We start from the raw sequence: 21,490 nt of genomic DNA, 5'->3' as shown, positions 1-21,490 counted from the left end.
TTTCATCATTTCAATGGTCATAACCAGAAGCTCCCCAAGAACGTTCAAAAACATTCTCTTAACAGGAGGCGCATAGCAAAGGCTTGAACTTCCCTTCACCACCAATAAAAGACGGACAAATAAAATGAGGGGAGATTTATGGGTTGATTTGAATTCAAAAGAAATGATTGAGCCATCAACTTAAGAGCATTGGCCTTTGGAGAGTTAATGGATGATATTAGCGTTCATGATGCAACATCAATCCTTCGTTCAACATATGAGTCATTGTTTCAATACATCCAATTCAATAAACTTTTGTTTCGTTCGACAAAAAAATGTTCTTTGGAAGGAGAGAGGAGCAACAACATCAGCCACAACAAATTTCCTACAACAACCCGAACTCTATGGAAGCAACACAATCATCTTCCGTTAATCAACCCCATCCATTTGATCAATCTCAAGGGAATATTGTGGATGACAGAAGTACAACAACAAATGATGATATTTTCACTCATCACAAATATCCTTCTCTTCATCCTGTAGATAAGCTTTCTCCCATGTACAAAGCGAAACAATATTCTCTTTCAATTCAAAAATCCTATCAACAAGCCTGGAACAATGTCATCCAATTATCAATTCTTCTACTATTATTATTCATTGCTATACATACCAATATATTCAGAATTGCCGTGATGAGATTAATTACCTCATCGGTCATTATTTATTACATGCTCTCCTATTTCATTTGCGTTTTATTGTTTTACTTGATCATTCGACGTATGAATAAGCTGTGGAGAAAGTCATCCTTTTATTCTCAGCAAGAACATGAATATAGAGGAGGGAAGTTGTACAAGTGGAGCCAAGAGTTCGTGAAATCTCCAAACAGGGCATTACAGACGTTGTTCAGAAACATTAAAAGCCTTTTCATCGGAAAGCCTTCTTCACGCTCAAAAACATTGACAACACAAGAGCAATTCCGTCCCACCTATATTTGCACTCCTTCTAGCACCCTACTAGGCTTAAATACTAAAGAGGAAATTGATGAATATAACACTGCGCTGTATGAAGAATATTTGCAACAAGAAGCAAAACGAAATGAACAAAGAAGAGAAATCCTTTCTAATAGGAAAGAAATTGACAGATATAGATCGATCAATTATGATTTAGTATTTGGTAGATCTGGATATCATCCAACAACCATGGGTGGCCCTCTAGGTACCTCCACCACAATGGCCGATTCATTAGGACTTGGTTATCCATCATCTCTTCCCACTACGACCTCTTCAACAAGTACTGGAGGAGGATATCTTTTAGATGCTTCAACTGCTGTACCAGCTGGACCAAATGCTGGAATGATTCACGATTTTGATGCCATGCCACCATCTTCATTGACTTTTTCAAATCCAATCATTAGAGATCGATTTACCACAGGTGGAATGGAAAGCGAAAATGTTGCATATCGATTGGCTCCATCTGCCAACTTTAATCCTGATATGTTATCTTGGCAAACATCAGCTAGAGCTCAAAATCATGCAATGCATAGTAATGCACTTCTTTTGAGCGAAGAAGCTTCTCAAGCGTTAGAAAAATATAATTTAAATACGTTTATTGTGAATAATTGGGCAGAAAATATGAGAAGATGGATCATATTTAAAATTTTAACTCCAATCACAAACGATATAGAAAATATTAATACACAATTATACAAAACCTTTAATGGGCAATTTAAGGGTTATGATTGTTACAACCCATTAGACATTTCACCTCAATATCAACATGCTATTCCAACATTTATTCCACTTTCAGAAGATACTTCCAGATACACCTTAAAATATATTTTGTCTACAATGGTTAACACTTTCGATCAACAAAAGCAAAAGCCTTCAATTTATCAAGATTTTGAAATTTTGTTAAGAAAGAGGTTAAAGATTGAAAGATATTTGAGTGTGCCATCCTCCGCTATGGACAAAATTGGAAATAGAAAACATGTTCTTGAAAGAATAAGGACTATGGCTAGAGGATCATTTGACAAGCTAGGAAGTTTCAGCGAACATTTGAAGAATGACTTCCCAAGTGATGAGGAGATTTTAGTATTTTTGTTTTGTAAATACATGGATTTCATCTTGGACTCTCATGGATCGAACAGCTTTACTCAAAAATATTATCGTGACAAGACAAGACCACAAGAACCAAGCACAAATGGAATGGGTCTTTACAAACCAAGAAGTATGGCTCCAGCCGTTGCGAATGCTATTATCAAGAAAAAGGGAGATTCAAAAATTTTGCCAACTAAGAAGGGTCTGTTTTTGTGCTTGGCAACCTTACAACCTGTACCACATTTTAATGTGGAAGACGACGGAAGCGTATTAGAATGTCAACCAGGACGCAATAACTTATTTTATGCCTTAGTATTGTTCTTGCACTTGATTAGAGAGAAATATGAAGGATACATTGAGACGGTATCGCTTGATGATTTGGATCTTTCGCGAGTTATTGAATCTGTTTAGTGCGCACTCTTGACATTTTAGAGAAGACAATGTTTATTCATTAAGAGAAGACTATCCAATTAGAACTGAATATGATTCAACAGCTCTGTAGAGAATCTTCGGTCAGTCACCCTGTTCATGAGCTGTTTCATTCGACATTCTGCCATTATGTTCAATAAATTTCTCTTGGCAATTCGTAATTGAGTCATAATTTCAAAAGGAGCATAATGCGAATGTTTTTTTTGCAGAATCTTGTGAAAAGCACAAACACCCAAATATTGTACGCATAACTTATCCAACTCACACATCGATCTAAACTTGTGAATCACTTTCTTTCTACTCTGGATGCAAATCCACATGTATCCAATAATGTCAGAAATGATGGTCTTGCACAAATTGTAGGCTGATTTTTTGTGTGCAAGATTGCTCTTATTCCATTGAGGTTTCATCTTGTGTCGAATGGTGGTGTGAAATTTCATGGCGACAAAAAGAAATAATTGATAGATATTCAAATAGCATGTGAAACGAGAATTAACGGTACCATCAATCACAAGAGGTGTACATTTCCAGCTAATCGTTTGTTTCAGTTTTCGACAAAGATTAAATCCAGGAGTTCTACAGTCTCTAGAAATCTTATCTTTTAAATGACAATCCCAATATCTTGAATAATCAACAGTGATGTTCAGTGTTTGGGTATCAATATTAAATCCACACCATCGAATTAAACGTTCAGCATGATATTCACATTTGGTTAAACTTGTCACTTTCACACTTGTTTCATAATTCACCTTTGTTTTTTTTGGGTTAATCCTAATTCCATATTCTGGATTACCAGCATGCATTGTTTCAAGAAAATATTGTGCAGCATTCTTATTATTGGTGACATATAAAAAATCATCGATCAATCTCAATAATACTCCAATTGAAGAAACCAATAGAAATGAAGAATTGGATGAATTGGATAATGGTTGTTGATGTTGTTGAGGATGATCATTTTGATTCATGAGTCCTTCTTGTTGAAAGACTGAAGGAGGTGGTGGTGTTGAATCTACTTGACGACCATGATGTTCTTGAAAGAGGAGAGGTGATAATGTTGTGTTTAAGTCCATCCTAATAGTAGTAGTGGAAGTCGTCGTCGTAGTAGTAGTAGTAGGAGCAGAGGTAGTGGTAGTGGTGAGAGAATGATAGTCATGACCAATCGGTGAACATAAAGGAACTAATTCTCTTCTCATGAATGAAATGGGTGGTGTAAAAGTAGGAATGATGGCGTTACTACTACTACTACTACTAGTACTACTAGTAGTTGTCGTAGCAGCAGCACCTCCACCAGGATTTTCATGTACAATGGTAGTCGATTCACTCATGAATCCAGTACAAGCGGTCATTGTGGTGTTTGTTGTTGTTGTTGAATTCAACAATACATGAATGAAATATTTGAGAGTGGAATCCTCCTTCCATGAATCCTCCTTATCAGCAACATGACATGACTGAATCAAGTGATGATGGCCATCACCACCACCACTACCAGTTCCAGTAATAACACAACATGCATGACCACCACTGTTACTATGGCCATGTCCATTCACACCACCACTTGTATGTCCATTCACATCATCACCACCACCACTTGTATGTCCATTCACACCACAATTAGGTAAATCCCAATTCAAACACTCCTTCTCAAAATCAGCATATAATAAACTACATAATAAAGGTGATACAATACTTCCTTGTGGAATTCCAACCACTTGAATATAAAATTCATTCTTAATTTTGATTAAATTCTGAGAAATGTGTTCTTTCAATAACAAATGAATATCATTGGCATTGATGGATGTATAAGAAACTTGATCAATAAAAATAGATTTACAATATTTGTATGAAAGTTGAGAATTGAGTAATTTTGTAAATCTCATAAATTGATTTGGACACATGATCACTCTCTCATATTTGGATATAATTTTACCAATGTAAGGTCTAATGACATTGTATTTCACAGAAATGTATTCTTCTTCTCTAATAATTGAATTTGAAATTAATTGAAATAATTTTTGATGAGGAATTGAATCATAGGCTCCTTTGATATCAATTTTAACAATATAAAGTGGAAGAAGAAGATGTTCATTTCTATTATTTCTAATACTTTGAATATTGTCATTTCGAATATTACAATTATTTCGAATATCGTCCATGTCATTGAAATTCTCTCCTTGTATGACATTGGGTTGATCCAAATTTGATTCCAAGTTTTTCACTTTTTCATTCACTTCCTGTAATTGTTCTTTCCACATTCTAACAAATGGTAGTAATCTCTTGTACATATCTAAAGGATTGAATACTGAACTTCCTAATAACTCTGGATTTCGATGAGTTTCAAATTTTAAAATACTTAATAAATCTCTGAGTTTGGAATTGACCGAATAGGAATGAGAGAATTCAGAATTGAATGGATCAGATCTGGTGTGATTTGTGGTATTCGTATTATTTGTATGAATAGTATTCATATTATTCATCACTCTCTTTCCTAAATTAATTATTGGACGAGCAGTATTTTGTTTTGGAAGTAATCTCACACTCGTATAGGGAAGAGATTTCTTTTTTAACATTTGTAGAGCTAACTCTTTTTCAATAGGTTGAAAGAGTCGTAGAGTTGTAGAGTGAGTGGATGATGATGATGGTTCAACTCGTAGAGAATCCTTGTTATTCATAGTATTATTGGTATTTTTAATAGTATTATTAATAGTATGAATAGTATTATTATTATTATTATTAATAGTATGAATAGTATTTGAAGTAGTAGCAGTGTTAGTAGTTCTAGTGGTAGTAGTAGTAGTGATAGTTGATAATTGTTGTTGTTGTGAATCATGGTTGTTAATTTTCGACCATGACACTCGATTAATATATTCCCATGTCTCTCTTCTAAAATATAATAATTTGGTTCGTTGTTGATCACTCTCAGTGATATAGAAATGTGTACTTAATAATATCATAATGATGTGTTTGAATAAAAATAGAATAAATTGTTGAGCCATAAATGTTTGTTTTTTAAATTGTAAAAGATCCACTCCATTTGTTTGATGATGATTTATGTTTGATCTTGTTGTCTGTTGATGATTTTTGTTTGATCTACTACTACTACTAGTAGGGTTATTGTTGTTATTATTGTTGTTGTTTGTTTTCAACATCATTTCCATTTTCACATCCTTTTTTGGATAGGTCCATTTCATATCATTCACCTTAATGTTTTGCATTAATTCATGCAATGTTAATGTTTCATATCTTCCCAATGATACTATTCGATCAATATTATTAAATATGATATTTCTATTGTGTAGAGATCCAAATAATTCCAATGGTATTAATTTCTTACATAGAGATTTGATAAATTGTGAAATCTTATCATAGGGATGAGTCATGCTTATTAAATTTTCAAATTGTTCTGAAGAATTTAACATGACTTCACTTTCTATTTGTGGTGCAATGCATTCATTCATTGAATTTGGAATATTTACATGATTTTGAGTATTTTGATGTTGATTTTGAATATTACTATGATGATGATCATGTTGATTTTGAATATTTTGATTTTGAATATTTTGATTTTGAATATTTTGATTTTGAATATTTTGATTTTGAGTATTTTGATTTTGATCATCATTCATTTCTTCTTCTTGAGTACATAATACTTGTTCCATTCTCAATACCACATTTCCATGGTGTAAAGAACCTTTCTCATTATTCATCTTTTTAAAAATCACTGGTTGTTCTGTTTGTGAAATGGAAATGGTATTTGAAATGATTTTCTTTTTTTGAATTCTCTTGAGTGGACAATAATGAGAGAGAAGATAGGGAGTGGATTTGAGATGTTTCACTTGACGATGTTTCATTTCTAAAAGTAATTCTAAAAGATATCCATAACCTTTCAAATGTCTTGGATTTGGTTGTTCTCTATGTTCACTCATTCAAATTGTTGAATGTATTAATTCATTTAAATTTTATATATTTTGAGGAATGTGATGTTTTATATATTTTGAGGAATGTTCATCCAATTTTTAAAGAGTTTGGTAATTATAATAGATATGAGGTGAATGTATATATGAATTGGATATGACCAACTACTAACTACTCACCTCTTTCCATAGAATATGAAATTAAATAATTTCTTAGCACCTTCGATAGATGTTTCAATGGTATTGAACAAGTCTATGATTGAGGATGATAAATCAATGATGATTGTGAACATACGAGTAGTATGAGACAAAAGTAGTCATCACATTATTGTTGTTAACAATAGTAAGAGTAGAAATAGTAAGAGTAGAAATAGTAAGAGTAGAAATAGTAAGAGTAGAAATAGTGAAATAGTGCCATAATAGTTTCATCATGTAATCAAATAGATCGTATCATATAAAAGACATAAATTATTCCACTTACGTTTCTGTGGAAATCCCAACACTGGTCTCTTCTTATTGGAATACAACATGACTTGTCGAGGAAGATAAAATTCAGAAATACTTCGATCCCATCGAGAATGTCTATGAGATGAACATCTTGAAGGAATGGCATGAATGATGATCTTCATGTCGTCCTCATTGTGATCATCTGAAAGATCATCCATGATGATCGATTCTTGATCATTTTCTTCACTTTCCAAAAATAGAGAACGAAGAGAGGATTCTGAGACAAGTAATAATGGTTTCGAATGGTCATGATTTGAATCTTGTTCTTCTTTTTCATGATTCATCATTGTTTGTAGTTCATTGTTCTGATCAACATTTACCATTTCATTAAAATGTTCCTCTTTCTTATGACTTGTTGTGTCAAATATGTTGAGAGTAGAATCCTTTTGAATCATCATCTTGTTGTTTTCCTTATTCATAATTTCCTCAAATTCTTGAAATACATGTATGAATGGTTGTTGTTTCTTCTCTTCAGATCTATTTTGTTGATTATTATTAGCATTATTAGTATTATTATTAGTATTATTATTAGTATTATTAGTATTATTATTATTATTACAATAATAATACAATGGTTTTCCACAAATTTGAAGAAAATTATTTCTAGGTATAGATCCTTTTAATACCACACAATATCTTAAAATATAACTCATCACACAATCTCCAACAAGAGATAATAATAATTCCCATTCTTGACTTTTCACAAGATCAATCATTGAATTTGGAAAGAATGATTGAATGGTCGTCATGGTGGATATTCCATGACTTGCATTTGGTCTAATTTTAGAAAATCCAAAACACAACACATGTTTAGGTTTTTCAAAATCATTTTGTGATTGTTCTGCAAATATGCTTTCAATGACTCGATCCACTAATTCTGAAATGTTACATGTTTGTCTAAAACTGAGATGAAGATTTGAAAGTAGAATGGAATTTAATTCATGTTGAGATGGTTCAATTGATTTCAATAATTGTTGTAAATAAATATCATCGAGTTGTTGTTGTTGTTGTGAATAAATATCAAATGCAGCCTTAGAGAGTGTGTGTTCCAAATTTGGAGCATCTGGTGGAATGGCAATAAAATATTCATGTTGTAACATTTGAATAGATTTGGGTGATAAATGTTGTAATCGTTGTTTCAGAGATTTTGTTTTTTCATGGAGAGGATTGGATTCATTTGGAATTTTATGATTCACAACAGTACTTGGATTTGTTGTTGAGTGAATGTTTGGAATTCCAAAATATTTTGAAAATAATTCTTCAATAAATTCATACAATGTTTTCCATTCGTTTTTAAAGATTAATTGAAAGATGGAATTTGGATGTGTTAATGATGGATGAATTGTGTTGGAATCACCATAGTGAGGATGTATCGCATGGCCATGAGGAGGAGATGAAATAATTGAACGATTTGTGTTGCTCTTGTTATGTGAAATTTTCTTCTTTCGTGATGGTGGCTCTAAAATTTTAGAAGTTTCTGCAGAATGATGATTGATAGAGGACAATGTTGCAACATTGTCATCATTATGATTGGTTTGTTGATTGATTCTTCTTACATTGGTATTCCCATTTTCATTGATAAATGGATGATTGTTGATGTCATTCAACATGATGAAAGATTGTTCGGAAAGATCATGATTATCGGATTGAATATCTTGCTCATCTCTTTCATCCTCTCGATGATCATCATGGAAAGGAAAGTGTCGTTTGTGTTGTTGTTGTTGTTGTTGTTGTTGGTGATGTAAAGTCAGAGAAGGACTTGGCGACTTTGAAGTGACTTTTGGAGATTCGCTTCGAGAAGACATTTTTTTCATGCTCTGAAGTCGATCGTATCTTAGAAGTGGTCCATCCTATTGAAACCAAGCATGGCAGAATCATCACAAAATCCTTCAAGTCCAAAGCGCAGTTCTTTAAAAAGCTATCTCCAAATCAAATCAATCAACAGAGAAAGAAAGCTCTAACTTCTCAACTATTACTACTCCAAATAATTATGAAGCAAGGTTTACCAGCCTTGAAAAAAGAGTCTCCAATATGGAAAGCAATATATCATATATTGCTAAGAATATGGAAACTCTAATGCACAGCGTTAAAAGACTCGTCCAAGATGGGAAGAGAAAGGACATGCATGATGAAGATATTGAATGATTTTTACTATTGCAACCCTTAATGTGAATGGAATCCTTCCAAAGGATCTCAATCAATCAAGTAGATTGGACAAAATCATACGGCTTATGGATATCTATCACCTTAACTTCATGGCAATCCAAGAATCACACATTAACAACTCACAACCAATAATAGTGATTGGTGACATGAATTTTAGTTCAGAAGGAAATGCTTACAAAGACACCAAGTGGAAAACATTTATGGACCAACATAACCTAAAAGAAAGAGAAACAATAATTCCATCCTACATCAGAAAATACACATCACAAAACAAAATATTAGAAACAATCTCAAGACCTGACCACCTATTCCACTCGAGTCACATTGAAATAGAACATGAACAAGCTTTACCACTCGTCACAACAAATGACCACATACCAATCATGTTCAAATTTAAATTATTAATTCCAACAACCTGGAAACGAATAATCAGCGATGAGCAAAGTGTTGCAAAAAAACTCGAAGAAATTTTGAAATCTCTTCCCGTCAACAACAGTGAATTGAAAAAACTCAATCATGAGATCAAGAACCAATCTCATAAACCACATCCTATTAAGGGATTTAAGGAATCTGAAATCATTACCAATTTGAAACAACAGCTCCATAATCTCCATGAACAGAAATTATCCGAAACAACCCAAGATGAATCCACTATCAAAAGATCTATAAAGGAAACAAAGAAGAAACTCAAAGAACAATATAACCTTGAATTTGCGGAATATAGAAAAAAGTTCATAGATTCCATTAATAACAAACACACCAAAGGAATCCACAACTTCGATCACCATCTCAAATACAAGGAAATTGATTGGAATTCAACCAAAATAACAAAAGAAGGAGCTGTGAACTACTTTAAAAACAAATTCACCTCAAAACTAGATGACAAAACAGAAATTAAATTTAAACCAGGTGAATCAACAGTTAAAGAAGGACCGTCCAACATTACAATAACTAAAGAAGATGTTACGGACGCGTTGAAAAGAATGAAATCAACAACACAAGGGGTAGATTTCACAACAAAACAGATATTTGAAAATATCAATCCCAATAATTTAGCATCAGCATTTAATGACATGATCCAAAATCAAGACATCCCAAAATGCTGGAAACAAGGATGGGTTAAATTAATCGGAAAAAAAGATATAATCACAGACTACAAAGATCTAAGACCAATCATAATCATGAATATTGGATATAGACTCCTATTCAACATTATAACATTCAAACTTAAAGATTGGGCCGAATCAAATATCAACATTAGACAACAAGCATTCACCCAAAATCGAGAAACAACAAATCACTGCATCCTCATACAAGCCCTCATTAACAAATTCAAAAAGAAAGGATTCATTCTAACCAATATAGATATTGCTGCTGCATATGATTCCATTGAACTCAAAATCATTGACATGGCGCTCACCCACTGCAAATTCCCCCAAGAACTTAAAAACTTCATCATTAATGCTTACTCAAATCATCAAATCCAAATAGAATGGAATCATACACTATCAGAAAAATTCACCAAGACAAGAGGAATCCCACAAGGATGTCCTCTAGCTCCTCTAATCTATAACTGCATCTCCCAAATGATTATTGATAAAATTATTGAAAGAGAAAAACTCCCAATCACTCCACAAGATCTAGACATTGATGATATTGCCACACTTTGTTTTGCCGATGATATGTCAATTATCAATTCTAACATTACTCTCCACAACAAAAGACTCAAGAAAATTAACAGATGGTTCAAACAAATATTTCTAGAAATTAATCCATCCAAATCAGTTACAACTTCACTCCCTAAACCAAATGAGGCCTTGATTAACAATACCAAAATTCCAAACCAAGACAACCAAAGAATCCTCGGAGGATATCTTTTTGAATCTAAATTATTTAAGGAAGAACTAGAAAAAAGGAAACATAAGATGATGAATATCCTTAACATCCTCCCAATTAATCTGATTCAACCATATAATCTCAAACAAGTAGTCACATCTAAAACCTTATCCCAAATTAGACACCTTGCACGCAGTAATTCAATAAACCAATCCCAAATAGAATCATTCGACTCTTCAATCAGAAACCAAATCAAAAGAAAACTAAATATTGATGCAAGAACACCTAAAGAATGCCTATACTTACCAATCTACCAAGGAGGAATGGGTATTCCATGCCTTGAAATGATGACTGATATCATAACCCTAAGATCATTAATTAATATCTCATGTCACAATTACCAACTCATGCAAGAAGCGGTAAATGATGCTATCACATCAACATTCAACACCAAAAAATCCAAAAACCTAAATATATTTGAAAACTTCCACCACATAGCAAGGAAGTATGAGCTTAAAGTTGATAACTGCAACTACATACCTCAACTTGTAAATGAAGAATCACTAAAATACCATAAGAAATGTAAAAACTTTGAAGTATGGACTGATGGATCTAAAACTGAACAAGGAACTGGATTTGGTATTATTTTACAGTCCAAAAATATAACAACTAGACACAAATTCAAACTTGACCCAATCCATAGCAATAACTTAGCTGAACTACTAAGTATTGTCTACACTCTCCGATTATTACCAACAAAATCAAAAGCAAAAATCTACACAGAGAGCGAAATAAGTATCAATTTGCTATCAAATCCTAAATACCGAGGACCATTTCTCCCCCTTAAAACTGAATTTGAATTCCTCAAGAAATCTAAAAACCTACAAATCACCATCATCAAAGTTAAAGGCCACCAAAATAGTGGTAACATTCACGTAGACAAATTAGCCAAAAAGGGATGCACATCAGGAAAATTGATAATTCCTCACAGACAACTTACCCAAAACCAAATTATCCTCAAATCCAATAACCACTGGATTCCAGATATTGCAACATTCATCAAGAACAAACAACTTCAGAAATGGAATGAATCAATAACTTTGAAGAGCAGGAATAAGTTTAACCCTTCTTGCATCTTCCCAACAACATTCAATTTCATGAAGTCAAAGAATATCTCTCCCCAACAAAAATATGCAATCTGGAGAAACATGCACAATGTTCACATGAAAACATTTAAACAACAAACTCACACCTGCCCCAGATGTAATTGCACCGGAACTATTGAACATTATTCCACACGTTGCACATTACTATCGGAGGAAAGAATGTATGCTAAACAACAGATGAAGAGGCTTCTAAACATTGAATTGATTCCCCATGACCGAAATGAAATTCTAACCTCCTCCAAATTCCTTATCGACAGCAGAGGAATCATTCTTAACTCCGACACATATTTTACAAGAAGAAAACAGGACATCATCAAGTACTGGGTAGACATTCAAGCAATTCTATCGCTCTTGATGGGTAGAGCTTTTAATCAATACTGGGAAAACGAAAGACCTGAGGCACCGAAGGCCAATAAATATTTTTTCAATTTTTTTCATGCACGCTACATGGAAGAACAACAAATTCTGCTGAATGTTCAATTATTATTATTGAAGGGTTTTAAAAGTGTGTTTGTACAATTTCATCTCTCATGTGAAATGGTTTGATTGAGAAAGTGGTATTGAGAGTAGGAGATCGTTCCTATTATGATGATGATGATGATATTTACAAGTCTTGTCTTGGTTTCATAATCACTTTCAAATTTCCTGGTCGAACAGTGACACCTGGTACATCATAGATTTGATCGTTTGGTTTTGATTCATCATTACCCAATTCCAATTCATAGAATTGTAAAATTCTACACAAAATTACAAAGGCTTCAATTTGAGCAAACTTGAATCCAATGCATTTTCTAACCATCATCATTGGTGTTAATCATTACAGTGATTTAATCATTACCACTTACCTATTACCCATGGAGAATGGAATCCATGTGAAATCATGTTGAATCTTCAATTGTTCATCAGCATTCATTGGATATCGTTCTGGAATGAATTCAAGTGGGTTGACCCAATTCTTTTCACTTCGATTGGCACTGAAAATGTTGATCAATACATTGGTGTCCTTTAGAATGGTCACATTGCCAATAGTGGTTGTCTTTTTAGCAACACGGAACACACTAGTCACTGGAGGATGAAGTCTCAATGCTTCCATAATAACTGCATTGACATAATTCATGACAGGATAATCATTATAGTCTGGAGCTCTTGCATTAACACCTTTACCCAAAACAGCATCAACCTCTTCTCTTGCCTTCTTTTGTATTTCTGGTCTCTTGGATAACTCGTAGCACACCCATTGAAGTGTGGTAGAGGTTGTCTGTCATGAGATTGGATCAAAGAAAAGATACAATTATATGATAGTCATCAGATTAGATCAATCCAGTATTGTAACAACAGTAATATGATTCAAGTATTCATATATACTCCATTATCATCACCAATATTGTTCACTTACCTCATGTCCAGCCAAAGAAAAGATGTAAGCATCTGCTTTCAATTCAGCATCTGTTAAAATTCCCTTTTGAATAAAGTTTGCTTCCACCAACACGCTCAATAAATCCTTTCTGTCTTCTTCGCCCTCAGGAGAAGTGTCCATGTTGGATCTCTTTTCAATTTCTTCAGTTCTGGCCTTAATGATTTCATCTAACTTGTTGCTGACAATGTTGACAGCTTGATCAACTCCTAATACCTTTGTAACAAGTGGATAGGCCCATGACAAGACAGGATTCAATCCAACGAAACGTTTTGCAATAATACCTTTTGTGAACATGGTCTCCAAAGATCTTCTGAATATCTTTCCTTCTGGATTCAATTCATCAAAAATTGAAAAATCAAGTCCAAATCCAGCCTTTCCAAGAACATCCAATGTAATATCAGAGAAGTCTCCATTGGCATCCAAAACAAAACTCTTCGTTGGAGATTCACGAATTAACTTGTCCCATTTTGATGAACGACATAAATCAACACTCTTTGAGGCAACTTTGGCCATAAATTCCAAGTTCTTTGAAGCAAATGCTCCTGAAGCAACTTTGTGATGATTCTTCCAAGTGTCTCCACTGGCATCCAATGCACTGAGAATATTGACTCCAAAGGTATTGAAACTCTCATAGAGCTTCTTTTGTTTGACAAAATTGTTTCCTTTTACAACGAGTAATTCTTTGAGCATGTCCTTATCGCTGATGGAAACAATGTTACGATCATACATGGAAATTCTAACAGTTCCAGTTTTTTCATCTCCCTTCTCCTTGATTAATTCGTAAATGGATTTATGAGCACCAAAGAACATGTGTTGAGAGATGATTGGATAGCGGAAGAGAGTCACAAAGAATTGCCAAGAACCGCCGATGTGTTTGACTTTGAGATAGTTATTGAAGATTGAGAGAATGAAAAAGGCTAGTACTGCAAGAGTTATTGCCGTAAAGGCATACGCAACTTCAACAAGTGGCATGGTGTGAGGAGAATCTGGCAAAAAAGCACTAGATGTTTTGAATTTTGTTTTGATTTGTTTGAACTCGTATCACTGGTGCATGGCAGTGCCATTTAAATCAATTGGGATCATCGGAACTCGGCCGAAATTGTTCGATGACGACATGGTCGTCGCACCAATATCTGTCCTTCTACAAGCTTAGAGAGAGAGAAAATGAGTCGTATGGAGATTTTAGTCGCTTTTTCGCGTCATTTTTTCTCCTTCAGCTCATCCTTTTTGGAAATGTTGGCGCACCTAAATAAAAATTTAATTCAGGAACAACAACTCTTTCCTTGTAAATTTTCGAATGGCTGCGGCGGGCGATCGAGTGGTTTCAATGGCGGATTTGTACGTGGATGATTCATCTCATCATCAATCCAAATTCCATCAGGAAAATGTTTTACAGATCATGATGGACAGGCTTCTTCGTTTTGGAATGAACCTCACCGTGAAAAGTATTGAGGAAGAATCGGGAACTCTAAGGAGTTCTGATTACCTTCATGATGATTCAAAAAATTCATCAGAGCTCTTAGATACCATCACGATGGACAACATTCTTCAATGTAATTTCCGAGACAAAAGTACTTCATGTCATACAAGGCCTCCTCCTCATTCAAAAGTAACTAATTTCGGGCACGAAGATGCTTCATTCGATGATATTCCTTTAAATGAATTACTTGAAGCGTTTTTGCACACAAGTAACGACGAGTTTATGAACTGCTTTGTTTCCTCATGCAGTTTGTTTATTTCAACTTTGACATTCATAGACTATATTTCCATGCATTTCGAGAAAACAAATCTTATTGAAAAGAAGCTCAGCTTGTGGATTCTTCAATATTTGAAATTCATTCTTAGTGATGACAGGTTGCAAGACAAGTTAAATAAGTTGTTGTTTGTTTTGGAAAAAACTGGAATGATAACAACATCTTCTGCACAAACATTAAGAATGATTGCTCAAGGGTTGCCAATGATCACCTCCAAAAGTCGAGTGATCTTCTTTGCACCAGAAATTCAAAACTTACAGAATTGTTACTTTTCTTTTTGGGAAATGAATGAATGTGATATTGCAAGACAAATTTGCCTTCAAGATGAATTCATTCTTACCCAAATATTGGTAAGTAGAATTATTGATCATCAAATGGTAATGTGTGGTTTCAGCCCCAAGAGCTGTTCGTGATGAGAGCGTCAACTTCTGTTATTGCAATAACAGAACGATATAATCGATTGTGCATTTGGGCATCATCAAGTGTTTATTTACAGGATACCCTTGATTGGAAAGCATTTGAAAAGTTGTTATTAATTGCCCAAGTAAGTTCTTAATGTAAGGAGTTTTGTTCAACGAACCTGAAACTGGTTGACACAAAAAGTACTTAAAGAAATTTAAGAATTATTCTTCTTTTTTTTCACTCATGCAAGGACTTGCAAAAAGCTTGAACGGTCAAACGCCAAACTCCCATGATCATAATCCTGCGGTCACACAGATGTTAAACCTTTTTCGTGAGCTATCTTTAACTGAATTCAACATGAGCGCCTCTCGAAATCTTGATTCGCCCTGCATTCCATTCTAGTAAGTTGTTTCTGTCTTGAGGGTTTCTAACTATTACCTTAAATTTTAGTACACCCTATTGGATGCTTTTGAATGAATTGCAAGATGGTGAGCCATTCGTTGAAGAGAAAGGCGACGATGAGACGACTCTTGTTCATTGGCAGAAAATTAAGAAAATTCATGTGGTCATTCGTGAAATTGAAAAATATCAAACCCAAATCAAGAAAACTCCATATCCCTTTCGAGCCAACGTTGTAATTCAAAACTTGATTGAGCATACGATACGTTCATAATAGAATACAATCAATAGAGACATTAAAAAACTTGCTCGTTATTCATTAATTGTTTTTGAACTCTTACAGCTGCTGTTTGAGTGATAAGAGGAATTTTGTCTCTTGAAAGCATGTCTTTGACCGAAAGCTGAAGCGAACTTTCATACACGTCCATGATAGTCTCAGGATAAATTGGTAAAAATTGATACTGAAGACAAACTATGGCATTTCGTGTTCGACAAACAGCTTCTCTATCTTTTCCAGTCACTACATCTGTGTATGTTCCAGAAGCAGTAAAGCTATTTGATTCAAATGGTTCACCAGGCTTGGAAGTCAACTTGGAGATGGGCCTAGATGCTTCCTCCTCTGTGTCAGCAACAGCAAGTAAATCATCTAAATTTGTTGAAGAAGACTTTCTAGAGTTCGATATATCCATTGTGTCACTTGAGGGTTTACCAGATGCTGATATCCATATGTAACCATTTTTGCCCAAAATCACTCTCACTCCAAAAGAAAAATTATGAAAGTGTTGAGTACATCTTTTCACAAGAGATGGATGAACTCGGACCATCACTCCATTTGCTAATTTACCATATCTCGAACTTCTTGTTTGTAATTGAAGAGAACTACCATCCGTTCGGTGAACCTCTGCTGTAATCAAATCATCCTCTTGATATATACTTCTCATGTTTAATTGATCTTCGTATGTTTTTCTTCTTTGTCCTCCAGGAATATTTACAGAATTTAAATCTAGCATTGCATCTTGTCTTGCTTGTACATCAACTTTCCACTTTTTGCCAGTTAATTTTGAAATTCTTCCTACAATCACATCTCCAACTTCGGCATGATACCTTGCCCGAACAGGTCTTACTGAAATTAATTTGTTGACTTGTTCTACTACACCACAAACGCTGCTGATGAGTTGATTTCTTTCATTACGATAGGTTCCGTGTCCACATAATACATTACTTCCATTCTCTACAATGAGTTCTCCAGGAGTAACAATATGAATTTCTTTCAATTGTCCTTTTGATGATGATTCCTTTTGGAAAGCAAATCTAATAATTCCTTGCTCTTCATCATCATCTTGCATTCGGTTCGATGAAAAACCATCATCGTTTTGATAATCTTCTCCGCTATCTTCATAGCCATCCTCGTCATCACGATAATTGTGTTTGCTCGACATTTTTTGTGATTGTGTTATTCAAAATTTCGCAAGTTTGTTGAAAGTGAAAAGAGGCTCATTCATCATTGGACTCCACTTGGCTCATCATGAGGAGGCATTTGTTTGAAGTGGCCTAACGGTTTCCGTAAATTATATATAAAAAGAAAAAAAATAAGGCTTCATCAGGAGTTGATACCTGGTGCTCGTACTCTCTCATAAATGGAGCAATTAAGGAAAGAATTTCAAAGATATGATGCGTTTGGGGATGGAAGATGTGATCCATCTCAATTTAGGAATGTTCTTTCAAAGTTTGGGGTAACCAATGGAGTGAATAATGTCATTAAACGGTTCATATCTAACGGACGAGTCGATTACAGAGAGTTTTTAGGTTACTTTGAACAGTCGAGAAAAGAGAAAGCCTCCCTTCCTCCATCCAAACAACAAACAACAACCTCTTCACATCAAGCAAATGAAAATTCAATATCTTCTCCGAGAACACCAACGTACACTCTGGACAAGAAAGCAACAAACCAAGAGTCTCTGGAGATCAAGCTCTTTAACTTCCGCAAAACAATCGAGAAGGAGCTGAAGAAAATAGACCAACAAAATACTGGTTTGGTTGCAAAAGATTCCTTCACTCATGTTCTTGGTAAATGTGGATTCGAGAACACAGAAGCCATCAATACTATTGTAGGAAGTGTAGGCAAAGGAGAACATGGTAGGTACAATTAGCTGATCACTTTGCTTGTTGTTTACTCTTTAAAGTTAACTATGAGCTCTTTTTGTCTCTTATTGGTCCAAATAATAATGAGCTACATCCATCGATCAATCTTCCACAAAGAGGAGTCCGAAATGACAGGAAAGTTTTTCATGAGCTCAATTCATCTTTTTACGATCAACTCAAACACAATGACCCTTTGAATTGCGGCTTAATAGATGAGAATCTGTTCAAAAACGTTGTTGTAAACAATTTTCCTTCTAATTATCTTCCATCTCTCAACGAGAAAATTAAGGAATGTACTTCTGAAGGTAGAGTTGACTACAACCAATTTGTCGTTAAAATGTTAGAAGAAAAAAAGTCAGCAAATCCTGAATATTCCCCCCGAGGAATTAAAACCTATCCAACAAAATCTTCAGAAGTACTGGACGCACAATTAAATCCAGATGCTAAGCCAAGATTTGAAGGATCTTTAGCGACATTTCCAAAAAAAGACAGTGTCAGGGATATTTTAACATTCAATCCAGAAGTACATGTGGAGATGCAACAAAAAAAAAGATACAATTCACCTACTTTCAAATCAGAGTTTTCTCTTGGAGTGGCATCTGAGGAAAGCAAAGCATCAAAAATATTGCCATCTCCGTTAAAGTCGCCTTTACTTCAATTTTCTGAATACGAGAAAGAGGAAAAAAAGTATGGGGTAAGTACAAGGTTATCTGAATGACCAAAGTCCGCTAAATTAAGGAAAGAAAAAAATATCACCACACAAAGAATTGACGAAAGAGAGGACCCCCTCCAAGAAACATTTTCAAGCAACAGTTATCGATGAATCTGATGACAACCCACTATGCAATCCATTGTCAGAAAGTTCATATAACCAGATTCAAGAAATGAAACGAAAATCATATGAACTTAGAGAAGCAATCAACAAAGTAAGAGATGAGTTGAAGAAAAACAAAACTTTAAAGAACCATCTTAACGATTCTCTCGACAGTAAGTACAACAATATTCATTATATTACGATTTGATGCTAAACGTATGTAGCTTTTGGAGAAATATCAAGTACAGATATGAAAACTATGATTTTGAAGTCTGGAGTTGGTTTGTCGGAGGATCAGTTGAATTATGTTATTAACAAGTGTGATCGCAATAAGGACGGCTTTATTGACTACTATGACTTCAACACCTTAATGGTAGGAGTTGGAGAATCAGCCTTTGAAACCCATCTTCTACACAATGGCCTACTTAAACAAGGAACAGAAGAAAAGAAACCAAAACCAAAAAAACAGTTCCCTGATGTACCAACATTCAAAGACCAGATTCAGGTGGGCACAAAACAAGAAGTGAATCCTTTCCCAGTCTCAAAATTGGATTACAAAATTTCTTCTGAAGAAGTATTTGAGCAAAAACAAGTTCAATCTGTGGATGATCAAAAATCAGATATATTGTGCGAGCCAAGCCAGACAATTGTTCAAGAGAAACATGAGGTTGAGGAACAAAGCTCACCACCTCCACATGTCACAGAATCAGAGGCAAACATTTCGGTTGTACCTCCTTCTCCAGCTTTATCATCAAAACATACAGAGTTTTCGACAAAAGTGAACAGCAAGTTGCTTGCCTTTACAGTCGCCGACAAACTCAAATCGTTAGCTCCTTCCATGCAAAAAGCCTTTAAAACATTTTCTCTTGACAAAGATGGAACAATTTCTCAAAAAGAGTTTTACAACGGGCTAACAAAGATGGGAATCACTATCTCTCCAGACGAGGTTGATTCACTAATTTCAGGAATAACAAAAGACAAAAAATTGAATTTTTCAAACTTTTCCAAACTTGTTGACAGTTCCTACTGGGGGTACAACAAACATCAAAAATTGGTTGATGAAACTTCTCCAAGACGTTCAAGCAAAGAAGAAGAAATTATCAACAAACGAATAAGAGCAGAACTTATCGAAAATACAGGAATGAAACCTATTCAAATACGGGAATCTATTCGTTGCCTTGATAACGAGAAACAACTGTCCCTATCCCCTGAAAAATTTAGAAAGGCCTTACAATCCATCAATCCTTCATTACCTGATTGGATTTTGGATAGAGCTGTTAGAACGAGTGAACTAGATAATGGTCGATGTGATTACAACAAATTTTTACGTGATATAGGAATCAAGTTACCGGACGATACAAACATGTTCAAGCACTTACAGCAAGCTGTTCCAAAACGTGATATCTTTCGCGTCGAAGATAAGGTTGATGCCTTAGATTTAAAGTCTTTAAATAGAGTACCTAATGATGTAGAAGTTATTATTGATTGCCAAACACCAAGAAAAGACGAGCAAACGCTCGAAAAATCAATGGGAAAGAAAAAAACAATTCTCTTAAACAGCTCAATCAGTGATCTACTGGAGAACGAAAATGCGACTTCCCCAAGAATGACGCCCAAAGGAGTGAGATATTCAAGCACACCTCCTTCTCGTAATCCTCTTTTTGGTGAAGAATCCAGCTCGTCTGGTATAAAGGTTGGATACTCCTCCAAGCCAAAAGAAGAAGCCGTGTCATCTAAAAAAGTGTTTGAAAAAGACCACAGTTTGTCATCCGGTATTGGTTCATTTGTGAACGATGTACCCGAGATCCACAGCCCTAGGAAAATGCTCAATCTTCAGCTCAATTCATCATTGGACCTGTCTGGAAACCTGCCAATTACATTGCCAGAGAAAAAGTCCTCTAAGAAATTGTATTCCCAAAGACAGTAAGTTGAAAATTATCAATTCACCCTTCATTAATCCTTTAAAGCAACACTGAAATTTCCACAATGGAAAACCGAGAACCACAAAGTCCAAGGTCCAAGCAATCTCAACATGTAAAACCTGAAACCAGAGAACTCTTGTTTTCCAAAATGGAAGAACATCACAAGAGCGCAAAAGATGCCTTCAGAAAAATGGATTCAGCCAACAAGGGCAGTCTATCGGTAGAAGATGTTCAGAGAGTGTTTAAAGATATGAACGTTCATGTCACAAAAGACGAGATCAAAAAGGTATTTAACCTTGAGGATAAAGGAAATGCCCAACCTATAAAGTTTGGGCAATTCGCATCCACATTTAAGCCAGCAGAGATTGCTAAGAACGAAACGCCAATTTCTCCTCGTACGAAAATTGCCCCACACAACCAATCCAGTTTAGGTTATTTGCTAAAAGGAGAGGGAAAGTCAACACAAGAAACACGCAGTAGATCCGTGCCAAACAGAAGAGACATGTTTAGAAGTCTAAGTGGAAATATTATTTCATGGCAAGAATAAAAA

At 34.7% G+C, this 21,490-nt stretch overlaps 7 protein-coding genes across 7 annotated transcripts; 4 read left to right on the top strand and 3 right to left on the bottom strand.

Annotated features, from left to right (window-relative positions):
• Positions 1–314: 314 nt before the first annotated feature.
• Positions 315–2,486, top strand: FDP41_003892 (uncharacterized protein; the record flags this gene model as incomplete). The annotated part of the gene is made up of 1 exon (XM_044707246.1): positions 315–2,486. The coding sequence occupies one exon, from the start codon at positions 315–317 to the stop codon at positions 2,484–2,486; it is 2,172 nt and encodes a 723-aa protein (XP_044561952.1).
• A 59-nt stretch (positions 2,487–2,545) lies between these two features.
• FDP41_003891 (uncharacterized protein) lies at positions 2,546–8,727 on the bottom strand (the record flags this gene model as incomplete). The annotated part of the gene is made up of 3 exons (XM_044707245.1): positions 2,546–6,413; positions 6,596–6,668; positions 6,897–8,727. The coding sequence occupies 3 exons, from the start codon at positions 8,725–8,727 to the stop codon at positions 2,546–2,548; spliced, it is 5,772 nt and encodes a 1,923-aa protein (XP_044561951.1).
• Positions 8,728–9,177: 450 nt separating this feature from the next.
• On the top strand, positions 9,178–12,636 carry FDP41_003890 (uncharacterized protein; the record flags this gene model as incomplete). The annotated part of the gene is made up of 1 exon (XM_044707244.1): positions 9,178–12,636. One exon carries the CDS (start codon positions 9,178–9,180, stop codon positions 12,634–12,636), a length of 3,459 nt encoding a protein of 1,152 aa, XP_044561950.1.
• A 58-nt stretch (positions 12,637–12,694) lies between these two features.
• On the bottom strand, positions 12,695–14,317 carry FDP41_003889 (uncharacterized protein; the record flags this gene model as incomplete). The annotated part of the gene is made up of 3 exons (XM_044707242.1): positions 12,695–12,881; positions 12,936–13,348; positions 13,487–14,317. The coding sequence occupies 3 exons, from the start codon at positions 14,315–14,317 to the stop codon at positions 12,695–12,697; spliced, it is 1,431 nt and encodes a 476-aa protein (XP_044561949.1).
• A 589-nt stretch (positions 14,318–14,906) lies between these two features.
• FDP41_003888 (uncharacterized protein) lies at positions 14,907–16,336 on the top strand (the record flags this gene model as incomplete). The annotated part of the gene is made up of 4 exons (XM_044707241.1): positions 14,907–15,611; positions 15,656–15,805; positions 15,865–16,064; positions 16,114–16,336. The coding sequence occupies 4 exons, from the start codon at positions 14,907–14,909 to the stop codon at positions 16,334–16,336; spliced, it is 1,278 nt and encodes a 425-aa protein (XP_044561948.1).
• Positions 16,337–16,358: 22 nt separating this feature from the next.
• On the bottom strand, positions 16,359–17,501 carry FDP41_003887 (uncharacterized protein; the record flags this gene model as incomplete). The annotated part of the gene is made up of 1 exon (XM_044707240.1): positions 16,359–17,501. The coding sequence occupies one exon, from the start codon at positions 17,499–17,501 to the stop codon at positions 16,359–16,361; it is 1,143 nt and encodes a 380-aa protein (XP_044561947.1).
• Positions 17,502–17,699: 198 nt separating this feature from the next.
• Positions 17,700–21,487, top strand: FDP41_003886 (uncharacterized protein; the record flags this gene model as incomplete). Its single annotated transcript, XM_044707239.1, has 5 exons — positions 17,700–18,198; positions 18,246–18,898; positions 18,948–19,191; positions 19,243–20,941; positions 20,986–21,487. 5 exons carry the CDS (start codon positions 17,700–17,702, stop codon positions 21,485–21,487), a joined length of 3,597 nt encoding a protein of 1,198 aa, XP_044561946.1.
• Positions 21,488–21,490: the final 3 nt, after the last annotated feature.

The sequence above is a fragment of the Naegleria fowleri genome (assembly GCF_008403515.1).
Source record: "Naegleria fowleri strain ATCC 30894 chromosome Unknown tig35, whole genome shotgun sequence".
Lineage (NCBI taxonomy): Eukaryota > Heterolobosea > Eutetramitea > Acrasida > Naegleriidae > Naegleria > Naegleria fowleri.
This window is presented reverse-complemented; position numbering and strand designations above follow the sequence as displayed.